Consider the following 18,405-nt stretch of genomic DNA (forward strand, 5'->3'; position numbering starts at 1 on the left):
TGAATGAATGGAAATCCAAAATCTCTTTAAATTTTCATTAAAATTAATAATAATAAAAATAGATATGAGAAGAAGCTTCAAAATTCTAGCCTCCAATGTTAAACTTCATTTCATTTCTCCAAGACAGATCTATTTCTTCTCTTCAATACTCTTCTCCAGCACCACAATTCAAAGGCATTGATTTTTTTCCTCTGTCATCTTTAGTCATCAAGTAATTGTGTAGACCAAGGCCTTGATCAGATGCGTTTTAGTCTTTAGACTAAAAAATACTTTGCTTTCTTTCATTTAACTTGTTGTTCGGTGCCTTGAAGTTGAGTCCAACTCAAAACAACCTTAAAAACAACAGAACCAAACCCTGTCCTATCCTGTGACATCCTCAGCATGTCTGATTCCATAGCTGCAGTGAGTATGTTAATCCATCTGTTTAAGAGTCTTTTTTATGTATTTATTTATCTTTTTTTCTTTCACCCCAACACTCTGCCTTTCCAAGCATGATGTTCCTTTCCAAGGATTAGCCTTTCCTAGAAACATGGCCAAAGTATGTGAAACAATACTCTGTCATCTTTTCCTCTAAGAAGCACTCTAGCTGAACTATCCCCAGGACACATCTGTTTGTTCTTTTGGCAGTTCCTGGATATCCCATTATCTATTCCTACACCGTAATTGAAAAGATCCCAGCTTCTCAAATTATTTTCCCAGCACATGAATTATTGAATACTTAACAGAGGAAAGATATCACCCTGACACTCACCTTTCTTAATTTTAAGCCATGTGGTATTCCCTTGCTGTGTTCACAACTACCTCTTCCTTTGGGTATTGGTTCCATATGAGCACAATTAAGGGCTTTGAAATTCTCGTTCTTCTCAGTGTCAGTATTAACTTGTTATGATCCACACAGTGAAATTCCTTTGCATAGTTAAAAAAAACACAGACATTCTTCTGGTGTTTTTGACTTTTAACCCGTATCCATATGACATCTGGAATGGTATCGCTAGTGCCACAGTCTCTTAGAAACTCACCTTCAACTTCCAGGAGTTCTTTGTCCATGTACTATTATAGCTGTTGGCTTGATTTTTGGTTGTTTGAGGGTTTTGTTTTTGTTTTTTTTTTAATGATCTTCAGCAATATTTTGCTTGCATGTTATACTAGTGATAATTTTCAATAATTTTCACATTCTATTGGATCACCTTTCTTGAGAATGAGAATAACTATGGATCTCTTCCAGTCAAAGAGCTAGGAAGCTATCCTCAATATTCCTTGGCATAGACTGGGAAGCATATTCATGGCTCCATCTGTTAATTTAAACATGTCAGTTGGTATCCTATCAATTTCTGGGGCCTTATTTTTAGTCAATGTCTTGTGTGCAGCTTCAACTTCTTCCTTCATAACCATTGGCTCTCGGTCCCATGGTACTTCCTGAACTATTTGTTTCAGCCAATTCTTATTGGTACAGTGATTTTGTGTATTCCCCTCTCTTTCTTTTCATGGTTCCTGAATTAGTCAAGATTTTGCCCATTAGTATCCCTCCATTGCAACTTGAGGCTTGACTTTTTCATTTCTTTCAGCTTGAGAAATGCCAAATATTCTTCCCTTTTTATTCTTCAATTCTAGCTCTCTACACATTCTCCTTAATATTTTGCTTTGTCTTTTTGAACTGCCTTTTGAAATCTGTTCAACTCTGTTAATTAAGCATTGCTTCCCTTCGTTTAGGCTTCTTGATGTTCTCGTGCAATTTTCAAAATCTCTAATGACATCCATTTTTGTTTTTATTTTTCTTCTTTCTTGTAACGACATTTTGCTTTCTTCATGGATGATATCCTTAAGGTAATCCACCTACAACTCATTTGATCTACAATCATGGATGTTCAATTCTTCAAACTGATTCTTAAAATAATTTTTAAATTTACGTGAGTATATGGAAGATCATCATTTTGAACTTGTTTTAATTTTCTTCATGATCAGTTTGAACTTGCACATGAGTAATTAATATTCTGTTTACAGCCGGCATCTGACCTGGTTCTGACTTCTAAAACTGAGCTTCTCCGATGATTTCTTCCACAGATGTAGTCAATCTGATTCCTATATGGCCTATCAGGTGAGGCCATGTGTTTGTGTTTTTTAAAAAAGGTATTTGCAACGAATAATGCACTGAGGTACAAAATTCAATCATTCTATTTCTGGCCTCATTTTTTGTCTCTTAAATCCATACCTTCTGACCACCATTCCTTCTTCATTGTTTCTAACTTTTGCATTCTAGTCACCAATTTTAACCAACACATCTTGATTGCATATTTGGTTGTTTTCAGACTGGAAATTGAAGAAGAAGAAAATTTTTCAATCATTTAATGTAGTGAGAGCTAAGTCAGCGGAGGAAGAAGTTTTTCAGACCTGAGTAGATAGGCAACTCAGAAACATCGTTATGTTCTTCCCACGTTTTTTTCCCCCACTAGTATTACAAAGGGTAATATTAGGTCAGAGGGTATAAACATGGTGTGTTACACTGCTAACCCAAAAACCTTGAGTCCCCAGTAGACTGAATCCACTAGTGGTTCCAAGTAGAAATTTGGGCAGTCTCCTATAATTATGATTTACAACCTTGGGTATCCAACTGAGGGTCACTATGAGTCAAAAGCAGACATGATGACAGTGAGTTTGAGTTCTGAATATTCCCATGGTGTTGTAATAGTTAATTGTTAAACTTCTAATTATAAAGCTGGCAATTTGAACTCACCAGACATTTCACATGAGAAAGATTAGGCAATTTCTTCCTGTTAAGATTACCTCAGAAACTTAGTAGATGTTGATATTGAATTGGAATCAAGCCATCAACAGTGACTTTTGGTCTGTTGAAGAATGAGTTTTTTCAGTTTTCCTAAAGTTAGTACAGCTGTAGCACACAGATAAATTGGGATTGTCTTTGTAATACATATTTAGCAGAAACTCATGCATACCTGCATATTTATGTTGACTTGAGCTCAGTGTCCTCTTATACAATATCATCCTGCTTGAACTTTCTATACCCATCTCAACAGGAAGTTTCCATTCTCATTGACCCATAGCTCACACATTTGAAAAGGCAGCAGTTTCACTTTAAAACAAAGAATACTTAAGACTAGGGACTGCTTGATTAATATAGTATACCTCCCCTCCTTTCAAAATATACCTTGTTGTTGTTGTTAGGTTCCATGTAGTCCAGTATAATTTGTGGCAACTCTTTGAACAGTAAATCAAAACCTTCCCATATCCTGCACCTCCCTGCCATGCTCAGGCCCCTTTCACAGTCACTGTGTCAGTTCGTCTCTTTGATGCTCTTTTTACTGACTTGTCTTTTCTGTGAGTGATTTTGTATTTTTTTCTGCAGAAACTAACACCTCCCAACAAGTTCCAAAGGATGTGAGATAGTTTCACCATCTTTACCTCTAAGGAGCACACTGGTTGTACTTCCTTTAAGACAGACCTGTTTATTCTCTTGAAAGTCCAATACTCTTCACCAACAGCACAATTTAAAGCATAAATTCTTCTTATGTCTTTTTTTACTCATTTCCTTGTGTCCATATGCTTATGAATCAATTGGAAATACTGTGCCTTGGGTGAGGAGCACCTTAGTCTTTAAACTGATAGGCTTGATCTTTTCTACTTTAAAGAGGTCATTTACAGTACATTTTCCCCAGTACAGTATCTCTCTTGATTTCTTGACTGCTGGGTCACACTTAAGAGAAAAATAGTTCCATTAAATTGAACAGAAGTAAATGCACATTTTTAAATATTTAAATTAATTTATGTACACATTTATGAGAAATGGAAAAAAAATAGAAAAATAACATTTTCCTATTTTGCTACAAAAACTTTTACTGTTTTTGTACTGTTCAGCCATCTTTTTCATCAGCATTTTTACATCTTCCTCTCACTTTGAAATGGTTGTAAACCATCCATGAAAATTTTCTTCTTCTTTCTAATATTAACTGTCTATAAATTTTGTTTTTCTTATTTTTACCAAAGTTTTTTTCCAGCCTTTTATACTTGTATGTCATTTCTTTCATATTTCTTGGGAGTTTTAAACCTTATTTTATTATGATTAGTAAATAGATGCTTGAAGCATCCTATAAAGTTTAACAGTGAAGCTAGTTACATTGACAATGATGGGTATAATTACTTAGGAGAGCTAGTAGATCTTCCAGAGACTTAGGGAGTTAGAGTAATGGAAGAAGAGACCTCTGGATATCTAAGAGGATGGTTGGAGGTGAAATGCAAGTATAAGAAATGGTGCTTATTACAGACATCACTTAACTGTTCCTGTAATTTTTCCTATTTGTGCATATCATCCCCCACCATCAACTGAGATGTTTATATCCATTTGTCCCTTGCTCCCTTTTTCCATAACTCCAACTCCCTGAGTCTTTGGAACATCTATAAGTTCTCATAATTAATTAAGCCAGTTATTGTCAGTGTAACTATATTTACTGCTAAATTTTATTGGATACTTCAAGCAACTGTGCATTTATTTATTACTTATAGTAAATCAGTTTATATAAGAAAGGAAAGGGGAAAGTAGAAGGTCATTGAAAGAGTAAAGCATCTTCAGTGAGGTACATTGACACAGTGAATTCCAAATGGATTTCAGCTTGACAGAGATTATGACAATGGTAAAAGATAGGACAAGATTCAGATCAGTTGTTCATAGGATCCCAGTGAGTTGTAGTGGACTGTACATCACTTAACATCAACAATTAATTATGAGTTAGAAAACTTGGTATCTTTTCCATTTGTGCTGTAAGCAGCAATGTCTGCTAAGACAAGTCAACATCTTTGGTTTTCCTGAGTTTTCTTAGTCATTCTCAATTTTCTTATCTAATTAATGAAGAAGTTGGAGGAACATTATTCTCCCTTATGATTTCCAGCCTCTGTAAATCCACTGGAGGATCAGCAGTGAGTGGATTCTGATTTAATAGCAATGAGAAAGAAAGTCCAGTTCAACAATATTTGATCTAAGGAAAAGAAGTAGCTATGCAAAAGTGACTGTAATTGGATTCATGTATTGCATATGCCTCAACTAATGTTCATTAATTGTTGACCTTCAACATGTAGATTGTAAAGAAACCACTAGTTGTATATGATAATGTTGAATGCATCTTGAGAGTGCACCAATAAATAGTTACCTTGAATTACAGCAGTAGTTAAGTGAGCATGATATCCAAGATGTTCTCCTTAGATGGTGATGAAATAAACTCTTACTTAAAATGCTGTTGTTGATTTCCTTCGAGTATGACTCATAGCAACCCTATGAGACCTGAAGCCCCTCTACAATGATCGACATTTATCAAAGTTCATAGAGTTTCCAGACACATGTTATTTAGGAAGTGGATATATAACTTCATAAATTTAAGGACCTATCTTTTTCATTAACAGATTAAAAACTTAAGAACATATTACCAGCATGGGTCAGTGCTTAAGTTATCTTGTTGTACTCTTTGGCCAGATTGTTAAACCACATATACGTGTAAAGTGTATTATATTACAAAAAAATCAGTTGTGCACACTCTAGTATTTTTACAGGGTGAAGCTATTAAACATTTCATCAGTAAATGACAACCTACAGCTGTAAGGTTCTTTATTGTTAGAAGGTCATCATTATTGCAGTACTTACTGGGTATTTACCATTGACCACTGTACCAGCATGCAAAATTTACAGTGCCAAGTTTCACAATAACCTCGTTAACATTGTACATTAGTGAAACGATTTAGTGGAGAAGACAGTTTAAAGGGTGATAATAAAGAATAAAAAGCAAATGTTTTCACACAGAAACCTCCCTATGTCATCTGTGCTATTGAAATCTGTTCATAATAAGACCCAAAAGTTTTCTGCCTCTGTTTTTATGAAAAGATTATCTTTGTTGCTTTTAGCCTTTGATTCTGTTTACAATATAAATTATATGTAAACTTATCACATTTCTCTTTGTAAGGCGTGTTTGGAAATAGTTGAAAGGCGCAGCAGGTAGAAGCTGTTCAAAAGATTATCCCAATTGAAATCCACCTCCAAAGACAGGATTTTGAGCTAAAAAAAGGGAGTTGAGGAGACAGATGGTGTTTATAGTGCATATAGAACCTCAGCATCAGCTTTCAAACAGGAGCATTCAAGAGTTTGGCAGCACTCCAAAACAGAACTATTTCCCATTGATAATGAATAACTTTCTTGTTCTCTACCAATACTTCTCTTACCATACACACTATTAAAGTGCTAACAGATCTGCAATTAACCTTTTTATCATTCAAAGTGAGTTTCTACAACAGCGATTCTGATTCTTAATCACTTTCTTTCCAGACAGAACTATTTGTGCATGCCTTAAAGGACCAGCTGGTCAGGAGCACTCTTTTAGCACTCTACAATGCCAGACCAGGTGGTATCCTTAAGAAACCACCCTCTCCTAAGAGCACCATCGGAGAAAGCAGTCCCCAGGACCAGAAGCCACCCATGAGAAGACAGGACTCCATACCGCATCATTCAGACTATGATGAAGAGGAGTGGGTAAGTCTCTTATATTTCCTGCTTCCAGGTGTAATGTCCTGAGGGGGAGGGCAAAAATACTAATAACTCTCTCGTTTTTAACAAAACATAATTTGGAAATAAGACAGAATATAGATAAATAAATCATTTTTTTAGAGACTGATTATAATTGGAAGTTGCATCCCAATCATGAACTTGTTAACAAAAAAATTGTATGTATAACCAACAATATGTCACTAAAGTAAAAATACCACAGTTGAAAACTCTACAATGCGTTTGCTTATTAATTACCAAGATACTATACATCATTCACATATGTTTCAGGGGTAAATATCAGATAATCAATAATAACTCTGCTTGGATTAAACATTGTTATATTTTCCAGTCTGATGTTTAGTTATGTATATGGTTTCTTTTTTAATCATCATTTAAATTATTTCAAAGAGATCTCCTGAATCCATGCTAGTCATGATTCTGTCATGTTACTGTTGTCACTCAAAAATTGTCAGAAACATAACTAATAATCAAAAGAAGAAGCAAATATGGTTATGAGAACTCTAATTGCCTCCAAATCCACTTGACTCACTGTAACTATCTGTGAAAACACAAAACAAACAAAAAAAAAACAACCCTCAAGAACATATATGGTTGTAAGAACTCTGTCACCAAATCCACTTGGCTCAATGCAACTTTCTATGAAAACACAAAAGCAAAACCAAACTCCTAGTATTTTTAGTCTTGAGTAATCTTGAGAATTGTAAACATCTTCAATACCAATGTTAAGGCTTGTGTGCCAACTCACCTCACTGAGGTTCTCTACGACTCTCTACTGTGAAAGTCAAGATGTACTTCTCTAGTGATTGCCCTCTCTTAATGATGTGACCTAAGAAAGATCTGTTGTGATCTGAGTTTCTCTGAGTAGATATCCAGGTATTTATTCATAGTACGTATTAGACAGAAATTCTACTTAACCCTTTCTTCCATTAGTGACCTTGCAGGTGTTTTAAATACCAGTGGCATATTTTCCAGCTTCACTATAACACACCAGTAACCACAGTACAACACAACACAAGCTCTGTCTCGCATACTTTAGGTAAGTTGCCCAGAGGTACTGGTTCTTAGCAATGGACACCATGCTTGAAGTGTGGAGGGCGAACGCAGCTGAAGAAGATCCTGGATGAGATGAATTGACATAGTGACTGGTGTAGTGAAGGCAGGTGTGCAGGAGACAGTGAGACTGGCTCAGGATAGGCTAGGGTTCAGAGCTATTGTGCGTAGGGTCACTCTGAGTTGTAAGTGATTCAGTAACACATAACAAGCACAGTATAGCGAACAGACAGGTTGTTGGTGAATAGGAATACTAGTTGGGCAGAATAGAAAAGGAGTCACATGAAGGGCACAGGAAAGGGGAACAGTGTGCTATGATTGAATTAGTGCATACTGATTTTTCACAATTCTTCCAAAGTATGCACATTTCATGTACAGAAAAAGGAAGATTTTTATTGTATCGTATGTTTAGCAACAATAACAAATATAGTAACTAGCTCTACTATTAAACTCTTAACATTTCTATTTCTTCGTATCTTAGAAATTAAAATAATAATAATTTAACCTATAGAGTCAATTATTTAAAGGCTCAGTTCTGTTTAAAAAAAACGTTGTCTAAGAGGCTGTTTGTTTTTTCTTTTGGTAAAATCTCTATCACACTAAAGATAGAGCTGGGCTCCAAGAGGTAAATGCTGAATAAGTGTTTGTAGTTGCTGATTAAGATAGCATTTTCCCCACTGAAGCATTTTCAAAAGAGCAAATCTAATATTTCTCCCTTTTCCCTTCAACTTCTTCATCAATTTATTCAAACAGCTCTAAGGCATGCACACCTCTTAACCTCCTTGAAGTTCAATTTTCTCAGCTGCAACATAAAAATAACAGCACCTGTTCTCCTTAGCTCTTGGGGTCATGAGATAAATGGTTTACTCATGAGATGATACTCCGTTGCTTGCAAAGACAGAGGCAGGTGCATTAATTGCATTTCTTAATATTTTTGTTATATATTTGGACTTTTTGAAGCAAAAATAAAGTACATAACCTTATTATGAGGATCAATTATATGCCTTGAGAGCAAACTCTTATATAGTAAACATGTCAATGTTAAATATATGCATCACAATATATAAAATATGATGATTTAAAGAGACAGAGATAAAAATGGGAAAGGAATTCTATTTCCTTTAATTGATAGTGCAGTAGAGACTTGGTGATACTGTGTTGTACATGTGGCATAGTTAACCAAAAGTTGAGGAATCCAAATCTACCAGTGACTCCACTGAGAAAAATGGGTAGTAGTCTCTTTTCTTCAAGATGTACTGCCTCGGAAATTGGATGACATGTAGCAGTTAGATCAACTCAATTGTTATATATGTGTATTTGTGTGTGTATGTGAGTGATACAGTATTAGCCTTTTGACAAATCATTACTGTTCTTATATTAAACTCAACTCTCTTATGTATATATTAAATCAACTTAGAGTTTCAGAATTTGCTTTCCCTAATTTTAATTTTTTATGAAACCAGAATACTTGCAAGGGTTGCAAGAACTTATCTCATATATTTTGGACATGTTATCAGGAGGGGTCAGTCCTTGGATATAGGATTTTATCACGCTTGATCAAGTAAAGGGCTGTTGGAAAGGGGGCTGCTATACAGTAAGATGAATCGAAACAATGGATGCTAGAGGCTGCAACAATGGGCTCAAATACAGTGGTGATTGTGAAGATGGCACAAGATTTGAAAGTATTGTTACATTGTACACTAGGTTGATGTAAGTTGGAGTTGATTTCCATGACTGCTGAGTAACTGATTCAAAGGCACCGGTCTAGCCTTGTGTATTGCTGTGCAAGGGTGAAAAACCTCAGTGCCTCACTAACTTCAAACTATACAGAAAGACAAATGGCAATTGCAGTACAGCATTAGGATGCTAGGGAGCGCTGATGGCATAGTCCATAGGGCTAAGCCAAAAGACATTCCTCTCTGGTTATTTGAGTTGGTTAAACGTCTCCTTTGGAAAAAGGATCAACAATTTCCTCTCATTTTATTTACATCCTCCCAAAACCTCACTGGTATGTCTACTATGAGTCAGTTCTGACTCAAAGTCAATAGATTTCAGCCAAGAGTTGATCAGCATGCTCCCTTAAAGTTGTACATAGGCTATGTCAGGATTGTAGTAGTCATAGTGAGATCTCCCAAAGTAATTTTTGAAATTGAAATGTGAGTACAAGTTAGCCTTTCTTAAAGAAGAAGAACCTTTTAGTCATCAACACAGAAGCTGACATTAGGGAGAAAGGTTATTTGAGTTTGTTTTACAATTAGTTGTTACTTTGTCTTATTGTAGGAACAATGAAAATTGAGCATATTTATCTACTAAAAATGGAAAAGCATATTGAGAGATATGTTATTTATTGTCGTTTGGCATCATCAAGTCAGAAACAACTCATAGCTGACTCTCCAGGAAGTTAGCATAGGGATAAATCGCACAAGCGGAGATGGCTCATCTTTTCTCTATAGAGCAGCTGGTCGATTTTAAAATCTGCCTTTGGGGTTGGCAGTGCAGCTCCTTACCTCCAGACCATAAGAGCTCCCTTCTGAGAGACATAGAGGTGAAACTTGAGGGGTAAAAGAAAGACATAGAATCAAGCCTAGAAGGGAAGTAAGACGGAAGCTCCAAGGAAGCATGCACCTAGACTGCTGGATTTTACTGTTTTGGGTGGGTCAGCCTAGACAATGAATTGAGTTAATCTGCAGGAGGGGAGCTGTGGTGCCCAACTGCCTAGAGTAGAGAGGCTGACCTAAAGGTCAGTTCTCTCTGCTGGTTTGAATCTACAAACTCTGCAGGAGAAAGAAGGACCATTACCTTCTCTGTGATTTCCAGCCTTGAAAACCCACTGGAAGGTCAGCTGTGAGTTGGTTCTGACTCCATGACCGTGAGTTTGAGGGGTGTTTTTTGAGATTCCACAGAAGGAGGCTTTTTTATATTTTATATTTTATATATATATTTTATATTTTAAATCCATAAAGTAAGATCACATCCTAAGAGAAAAGAATGAGGAGGTGTGGCTAAGAAGGGCAGTGAAGCTTTCATACAGACACAGACATTTAAGTAAAGGAGTTTATTGGCAACATTGGAAAAAGTTAGAAAGCTTTCCCCTGCTTGTGAAGGACCAGCAAGGTCACACCTGCAGTCGGATGGTGGTTCATCCCTGAGGACTCTCTTGAAAATACTTTGTTATATTTGAGACTAAGGCGGGGGAGTTAAACCCACCCCCCAAAAAAAGTTTTCCTGATCTTTTATTTTTCAAGGTTTTTTAAATTTCCTAAAAAACAAACAGAGAGTAGGGCGATAATGAAAAACTTGAATTTCTGTGTTTTTTTCTTTTAGTTCACTTCAGACAGTCTCTTTAGGAACCCATTGTTTCTAGAAAGCTTTGAGGAACATCTTTCACACTCTGAACAGTTACTTCTAACTCTAATTCACTAATATAATTTATAATTAAATATACAACATTATAGCATTCTTTCCCCCACCCCTGCCCCCACCCCATCACCAGCGCTTTGGTCACTGAGGCCTGGTTTTTGTTTGTTTGTTTGTACATTGTTTGTATATTGTTTTTCACACCTGATCTTTCCTATTTCCTTTACCCACCCCTCCCTTCACCCTTCAAATTGTCTCGCGGATCTTCTTCTCCCTCCCTGCCTTGGATCCAGATACTCATTTTACAATAATGGTTTTATATAATTTTTGTCTTTATGAGACTGAGTTAGTTCACTTAGCATAATGCTCTCCAGTAGTAATTTTCAAAATCATTGCTTCTGTGTACTGCATAATATGCCATTGTGTGAATGTACCATAATTTCTTAATCCATTCTATTGTAGTTGGATATTTGGCTGTTTCCATGTTCTTGCTATGGTGAATAATGCTACTATGACCATTGGTGTACAAGTCTCTGTGCTTCAGTTCTCATTTTCTCAGGGTATATTCCAATCAGTGGAATAGCTAGGACATATTGAATGTTTATGTTCAGCTTTCTGAGGAAACACCAAATGGCCTTCCAGAGTGGTTGTAACATTTTACAATCCCACTAACAATGAATGAGAGTTTCTCTCTCTCTATATCTTCTCCAACATTTTTTTTTCCTTGCTGCCCTACAAGACTTTGCCATTGCTACTGGGATAAGATGGTAAATCATTGTGGTTTTGATTTGCATCTCTCTCATTTTGCCAGTGATTTTGAGCATTTCTTCATGTATCTGTTGGCCATCTACATGTCCTCAACTGTGAAGTCTTTCCCTATCTCTTGCTCATTTTGTAGTTGGATTATCAGTCTTTATCTTCTGAAGGTCCAGGAATATGCTGTAAACTTTTTGTTATTGAAACCCATGTCTGAGATAGTATTGCCAAATATTTATTTCAAGTCAGTAGGTTTTCTTTTTACTCTGTCGGAAAAAGGTTTTGTTTAGCACAGAGATTTAATCTTCAGAACGTTACATTCATCAATTTTTTTCCTCTTGAGACTGTGCTTTTCTGGCTGTATTTGGCAGTCTCTTTATGGCAGGAGACAAGATCATTATTCAAAAATCAATGGGATTGCTCTACAATAACAAAGAGAACTCAGAGAAACATACCAAGAAAACAATGTCATTTACAATAGTCAACCACAAATTGAGACACTTGGGAATGAGTCTAAGAGACACAAAAGACCTATATAAAGAAAACTACAGAACATTTTTGCAAGACACAATAAAGACCAAAAAAAATGGAAAACTATTCCCTGTTCATGGATAGAAAGACTCAATATTGTGAAAATGACAATCTTACCAAAGCAATCTACATGTTCAACGCAATCCCAATACAGATACCAAAGTAATTTTCCAAGGCGATCAGAAGAGAAATTGTCACGTTTATTTGGAGAGGAAAGTGACCCTGAATGAGCAAAGAACTTCTGCAAAAGAAAAATGAGGTGGGAGGCACAGCACTCTCTGACCTCAAACCCCACTACCCAGCAGTAGTAACCCAAACAGCATGATGCTGGTACAATGAAATGCACATAGACCAATAGGACAGAATTGAGAACTGAAAAACTGACACATCTCTCTATGATCAACTGATATTTGACAAGAAAATAAAACCTATCAAATGGGAAAATTACAGCCTCTTTAAAAAATGGCTCTGTTAGAACTGGATGCTACCTGCAGAAAGCTGAAACAGGATCGACATCTCATGCCATACACAAAAATCAACTCAAGGTAGACCAGAGACCTGGCAATAAAGCCCCAAACCATAAAGTTCATAAGAGAGAAACTGGGATAATTTAGCATTCCTGCCAGGTTTTTGAGTCACAGCATCTTACTAAGAATGCCCCTCCATCAAGAATAGAAATCTCTTATGAAAAATCAGAAAGTTAAAATATTAACCAAAGTCATAATCATTTGACATTATTTTCCAAGCTTTATCTAACTTTGAAATATTGAATAAATGCAACAAAAAAAAGTAGCTAATTGAAAGTGCCTTTAGAGATTACACTATTAAATGGATTGGAAATATAAGTTTATGTGTTGCATTTCTCAGTTAATTAGTTGCTAGGAAAGTTCTAGCGCTGATTACAAGTCTAATCAACTTCCTGAAATAATTCAATGTTTTAAACTCATTTAATTGGGTTTCTGTGATATCATATGAGAATACTCTCTGATCACTTCAGTTGGCTTAGGCTAACAGCTCTGTTTTTCAAAACCTATTTGCTTTACTTAATCCCTGGTAGTGACTGTAATTTTAACAATTATCCTACTTAAGCATCTGCTTTAGCTTATTACAATAAATATTTGGAAAATGAATATACGTTAGTGACTCTTGAGTTCCTACTCTGTCAATGCATGTAACAATCTATCCTTCTGAGGGCAGGAAAGAGAAGTCCTGTTTGTTTTCAATCAGTTTGAGACTTTTTCTCTTTTCAACTTATTGTGTTGGTTGATGAAATGTGTGTGTGGTAGAGACTGAAGCTGAAATAATCAATTAAAAGAGCCTTATTGCTTAGTATTACTTATTAAATTCCTAAATGCTGCAGAGATTGATTATCCTAAAATGTTATCAACATTTAAACCCTTAAGGAATATTTGAAATATTATGACAGTCTGTGCCAAGAAGTAGAATGCTATAGAAATATTCAGCTTTTAGCTGGTAAGGATGACATAGTGTTTTCCTTTTTATACATCTCTGTAACAGATGCTCCCAGCAGCTGGGATTCCAAGATTAGTTGTCCAAAATATGAAAGCATGTCATCCAACTAAACTATTAAGTTGACCTAGATTGTCAGCATCCAGTAATTATATTATTCCCTTGAACACTGTAATTTAATCTCAACCCTACTGTAATGATGAATCCAAAGCTAAATGTGACTACTGCTATTTTTAAAAAATTATTTTTTTTTGTTTTTTTTATAGTGGAACCTTCCCCAACAACCCAGCAACCTCTACAACTAGGAAAAATATTCCAATTTTTTAGTCAGTCCACTTTTTTCAATTGAACTGAATTCTAATTTTAAGAAACATTTCAACATTTTGCTACTAAAAATGACATTGCAAATTTTAGATTCCACTCTTAAGGTAACTTTGGCTGATCCTTATTGTGGTACAATGTATTTATGGTCTGTAAATACAATTGAGGAGCCATGTTAATGCTTACTGATTTTTTTTTCTTTTTACTGACTATAAAGATTTAGAAATAATTGATTGCATTCACTGTGAGGATCATAACAAGTATAGCTAACGTTGAAAAGAATGCGAATCACAGAGCACTTAATTGTGCTCCTGCAAATTCTATAGCTTGACCAAGAGGCTGTTGTGTGAACAGAGCAAGGGAAAGTTACATAGTCTAAAATTCAGAAGGGAGTGTGTCAGGGTTATATTCTCCCTCTCTACCTATTCAATCTGTATGTGGAACAAATTATCTGAGAAGCTTGACTATATGAAGAATATGGCATCAAGATCAAAGGAAGACTCATCAATAACCTGTGTTCTGCAGATGACACAACCTTGCTTTCTGAAGGTGAAGAGAACTTGAAGCACTTGTTGCAGAAGATCAAGGAATATAGACTTCCATATGGATTGCATCTCAATGTCAAGAAAACAAAAACTCTTATCATTGGACCTATAGGGAACATCATGATACATGGAGAAAAGATTGAAACTGTCAACAGTTTCATCTTACTTTGATACACAATTAATTCTCTTGGGACCAGCAGTTAGAAAATCAGGAGAAGTATTGCATAGGAAAGTCTGAAATTAGGAGGCTGTACAAATTATTGAGGAGTAATAACATCAGTTTGAGGACTAATGTGTGTCTGATTCAGGCCATAGTCTTTCTGATCACATGCTATGCCTCTGAGAGCCGAGCAAAGAATAAGGATGGCAGAAGAATTGATGCATTTGAGCTGTGATATTGGAGAAGATTACTGAATATCCTATGGACTGCCAAAAATAACAAACAAGTATGTTTTGGAGAAAGTGCAGTCGGAGTATTCTTTGAAGGCAAAAATGATAAAAGCTCTGCCTCATATACTTCAAGCATTCTTGGAGAAGCTATTCCTTGGAAAGGGATATGATGCTTGGAAAGGCAGAGGGTCAGCGAAGAGAAAGACCCTCAACCATGTATATTGGCACAGTGACTGCCACAGGGGACTCTAGGGTGACAAGAATTATGAGAAAGGCATAGAATAGGACATGGTTCAGATCTGTTCACAGGTTCACTATGGGTCAAACTCGAATTAAATGGCATCTAACTACAACAAGAAACAATAGCATTTTGAATTTGTTGTGAGACTCCATTGAGTCAACTACTACTCATTGTAGCCTTATGAATGATGAGTCTGAACCATGCCCTATCATTCGTTCCTTCCTTTTTATAACACTATTTTTGTTTTGGCTCTATAATTTGCCTTCATTTTTTGAAGTCTACAATGTGCAGTAAAAGTTATCTCAGTTTTTTTCCCCCACTTAGAAAATACTTACCCCATAGAACAGAAATCAGTAAGTTAAACTCTACAGATTGGTGTAGCACAGATTTGTGTACTGGGTATTTTTAAGGATAGCGAAGTGACATCCAGTTCTTCTGGTTTAATGTAAAGGAAGCAGTTGCTCATCAAAACTATCAGGAATGTATTTTATTTCTATCTCTAATTCTGGCACCTCACCTTCTGCAGTCACTTCAGCTAAAAAGAATCCAGTTGGTTTGCCTTATGTGGTGGCTGCTGGTTAATTTGTAATCATGCAGCATGTTAGGACATAGAACAGAAGCACAGAGAAACAATATTGGGCTAATAGATTAGGATGTCCCTCAAAACCATGAAGCTTTACCTCTAAAGCAAGGAAATACAGCTGTTAATTGTTTAGTTGCGCATGAGCAGACTCACTATCTAAACTTTTTCTGAAAAAAAAATTAAATGGTTGAAAAGAGCTGAAAATATAACATGTGAAAATTATGTTAAATTCAAATTTCATTGTCAATAAATAAAGCTTCATAAAAATGCAAGCATTCTTCAGGTATTATCTTTGTTTGGTTTATGGTAAAATGACAGAGATTATTATTTGAGACAAAAATTGTATGGCACACAAAGATTAAAATATTCATTATCTGGCTCGCTATAGAAAAGTTTGGCATGTCCGTACTATAAAAAGATATCCTACAAGGTGGATTGACATGATCATGGTAACAATGGACTCTAGCGTATCAGAGATCATAAACATGGCACAGGATAGGAACGTTTCAGATCTGTGTTATTCATAGGGTTCTTATGTCTACTTGAAGTTACCTAACAACAACAACAACAGTTGTAAGGTAAAACGGCCTTCTTTTCTGAGGTTACTGACCTCCAGACTGCATTAATCTTCTATTTATCTTGTAATTTACCTTGTGTAGTAACAGTGTGTCAGAGTTGCACTGATAACCCAATGGTGGAGCCTCTCCTACAGTTAGAATCCACCAGGTGCTCCATTGAAGAAATAGCAACAATCTCCTCCTGGGTAATACACAATGTCAGAGACCCAATTGAGAGTCATCTCTGAGTTAATTCTGACTCTACAACAATGATATTTTTAATTGCTTTGCATTTAATACTATTAATTTGTGTTCCATTATCAGGCCTCAAAATGGTCCCCAAATCATGGTAATAAGATTGTTGTAAATTTTAGAATTTTCACTGATTTTTTTTTCTTTTTTAAGATAGATTGTCAACTTCTTTTTCTTAGTTTCTCTTAATTTGGAAACTCCTTGGAAGGCTGTTCAGCATGATACAAAGTTGAAACTGTCCTGTCCACTATTAATTCATGTGTTCATGTTCTAATTATGATAAATAATAAGGCGTTATTTTTATATTGCGTGAACTCACAGAACAGTGAACACTGAATTATAGTTAGTTGTTCAGGTATATGCTTTCTCTGAGGGTTTATGGACTCCATAAGGTTCTAAATGGCACAATCAATGTCTTTTTCACTGTTGTATGCTGACAGTTTAACAGAGCACTACGTATTAGAGATATTTTTTATACTAGTTTATTTACAAAATTCAAATACATTGTTTTTGAAAACAGATTCTTCCAATTTCCCTCATCCCCCAACCCATCAAATTGTACAACTCCATGATTAATCCCCCTTCCCCCTGCACATTCTCACCCTTCTGCTTCCACCCTCCTCCCCCACCCCCTTGGGTCCTCATACTAATTCTACAATTATAGTTTTATACAATATTTGTCCTTGTGGGACTGAGTTCACTTAGCATAATGCTTTCCAGTCCCTCCCAAGTTAGTAATAATTTACCAAATCTTTGCCCCCTGCATGCTGCATAGTATTCCATTATGTGAATGTACCATAATTTCTCAATCCATTGGTTTGTGGTTGGACATTTAGACTAGTGTGAATGCATTATTTTTTTAGTTTGTTTTAAAAATGTTATTCTTCTTTGCCTTATTTTGAAACGTTGTTGTTGTTCTTGTTGCATATTTTAGAGTCAAAACAGACCCATAGCCAACCCTCTGCCTTAGCTAACCCTCTGGCAGATTTTCAGGGATAGTTAATCCCACCAGAAGAGATTGCCCGTCCTTTATCCAAAGAGCAGCTGGTGGCTTCGAACCATGTCCCTTTGGGATTGCAGCACAGCTTCCTGCCACTAGGCAACCAGCGCTCCCTAAATTTAGCATCACTCTGCATTATGTCCGGTGCATTTCCCTTGACTATTGTCACATTAATTCTTTCAAAAATTTAGTTATATTTCTCTTCTAAATAATATTTATGCCCCAAACACATTAGCTTAGGACCTTTGGTAGCAAATTGGTTTAACATTTAGGTATTAATCTAAAAGGTGTTGATCCTAGCTGCTGCAGGATAAAGATCTGGCAGTCTCCCTGCATAAAGATTTATAGCCTGGGAAATTTTGTGGAAACAGTTCTACTCTGACCCATAAGGTCATTATGATTCAAATAAACTCACCAATAATGATTTTTCTCATTAATTCTTATTTCCCCACACCTTATTCAGTTTAAGTTCTCCTCAAGATAGCTTCAAATATAGAATATGACTCTATGGACATTCAGAGTACACACAGAACATTAGAGATAACCAAAACTAAGAAGACAATTAGATATGAACTATTCAAGTCTCCAGAAGCCCAGCGGTAACAATTTTATCTTTCTTGTGAAAATGTTAATGGATATAAATCATACCCTGTTACATGGAAATAATCTTTTCAGTTCTTTATTAGTAAGTATAAATTGAAAGCAACTATTTCATCTTGAAGTTAGTTCCTGAATAGTACAAATGGTTACTATGCTTAGCTTGGAACTTTGAATTCACCCAGAGACAATTCAG

At 35.8% G+C, this 18,405-nt stretch overlaps 1 protein-coding gene across 1 annotated transcript in view; it reads left to right on the top strand.

Moving 5' to 3' along the window:
• The window catches only part of INPP4B (inositol polyphosphate-4-phosphatase, type II, 105kDa), a 702,969-nt gene that overhangs the window by 468,628 nt on the left and 215,936 nt on the right, over positions 1-18,405 (top strand). Inside the window, exon 14 of the mRNA XM_006887014.1 lies at positions 6,320-6,523. Within this exon, the coding sequence (XP_006887076.1) occupies positions 6,320-6,523 (204 nt within the window). The remainder of the gene's footprint in view (positions 1-6,319; positions 6,524-18,405) is intronic.

Source organism: Elephantulus edwardii, unplaced genomic scaffold (assembly GCF_000299155.1).
Source record: "Elephantulus edwardii isolate Elephantulus edwardi_28Jun2011 unplaced genomic scaffold, EleEdw1.0 scaffold00053, whole genome shotgun sequence".
NCBI classification, from domain to species: Eukaryota; Metazoa; Chordata; class Mammalia; order Macroscelidea; family Macroscelididae; genus Elephantulus; species Elephantulus edwardii.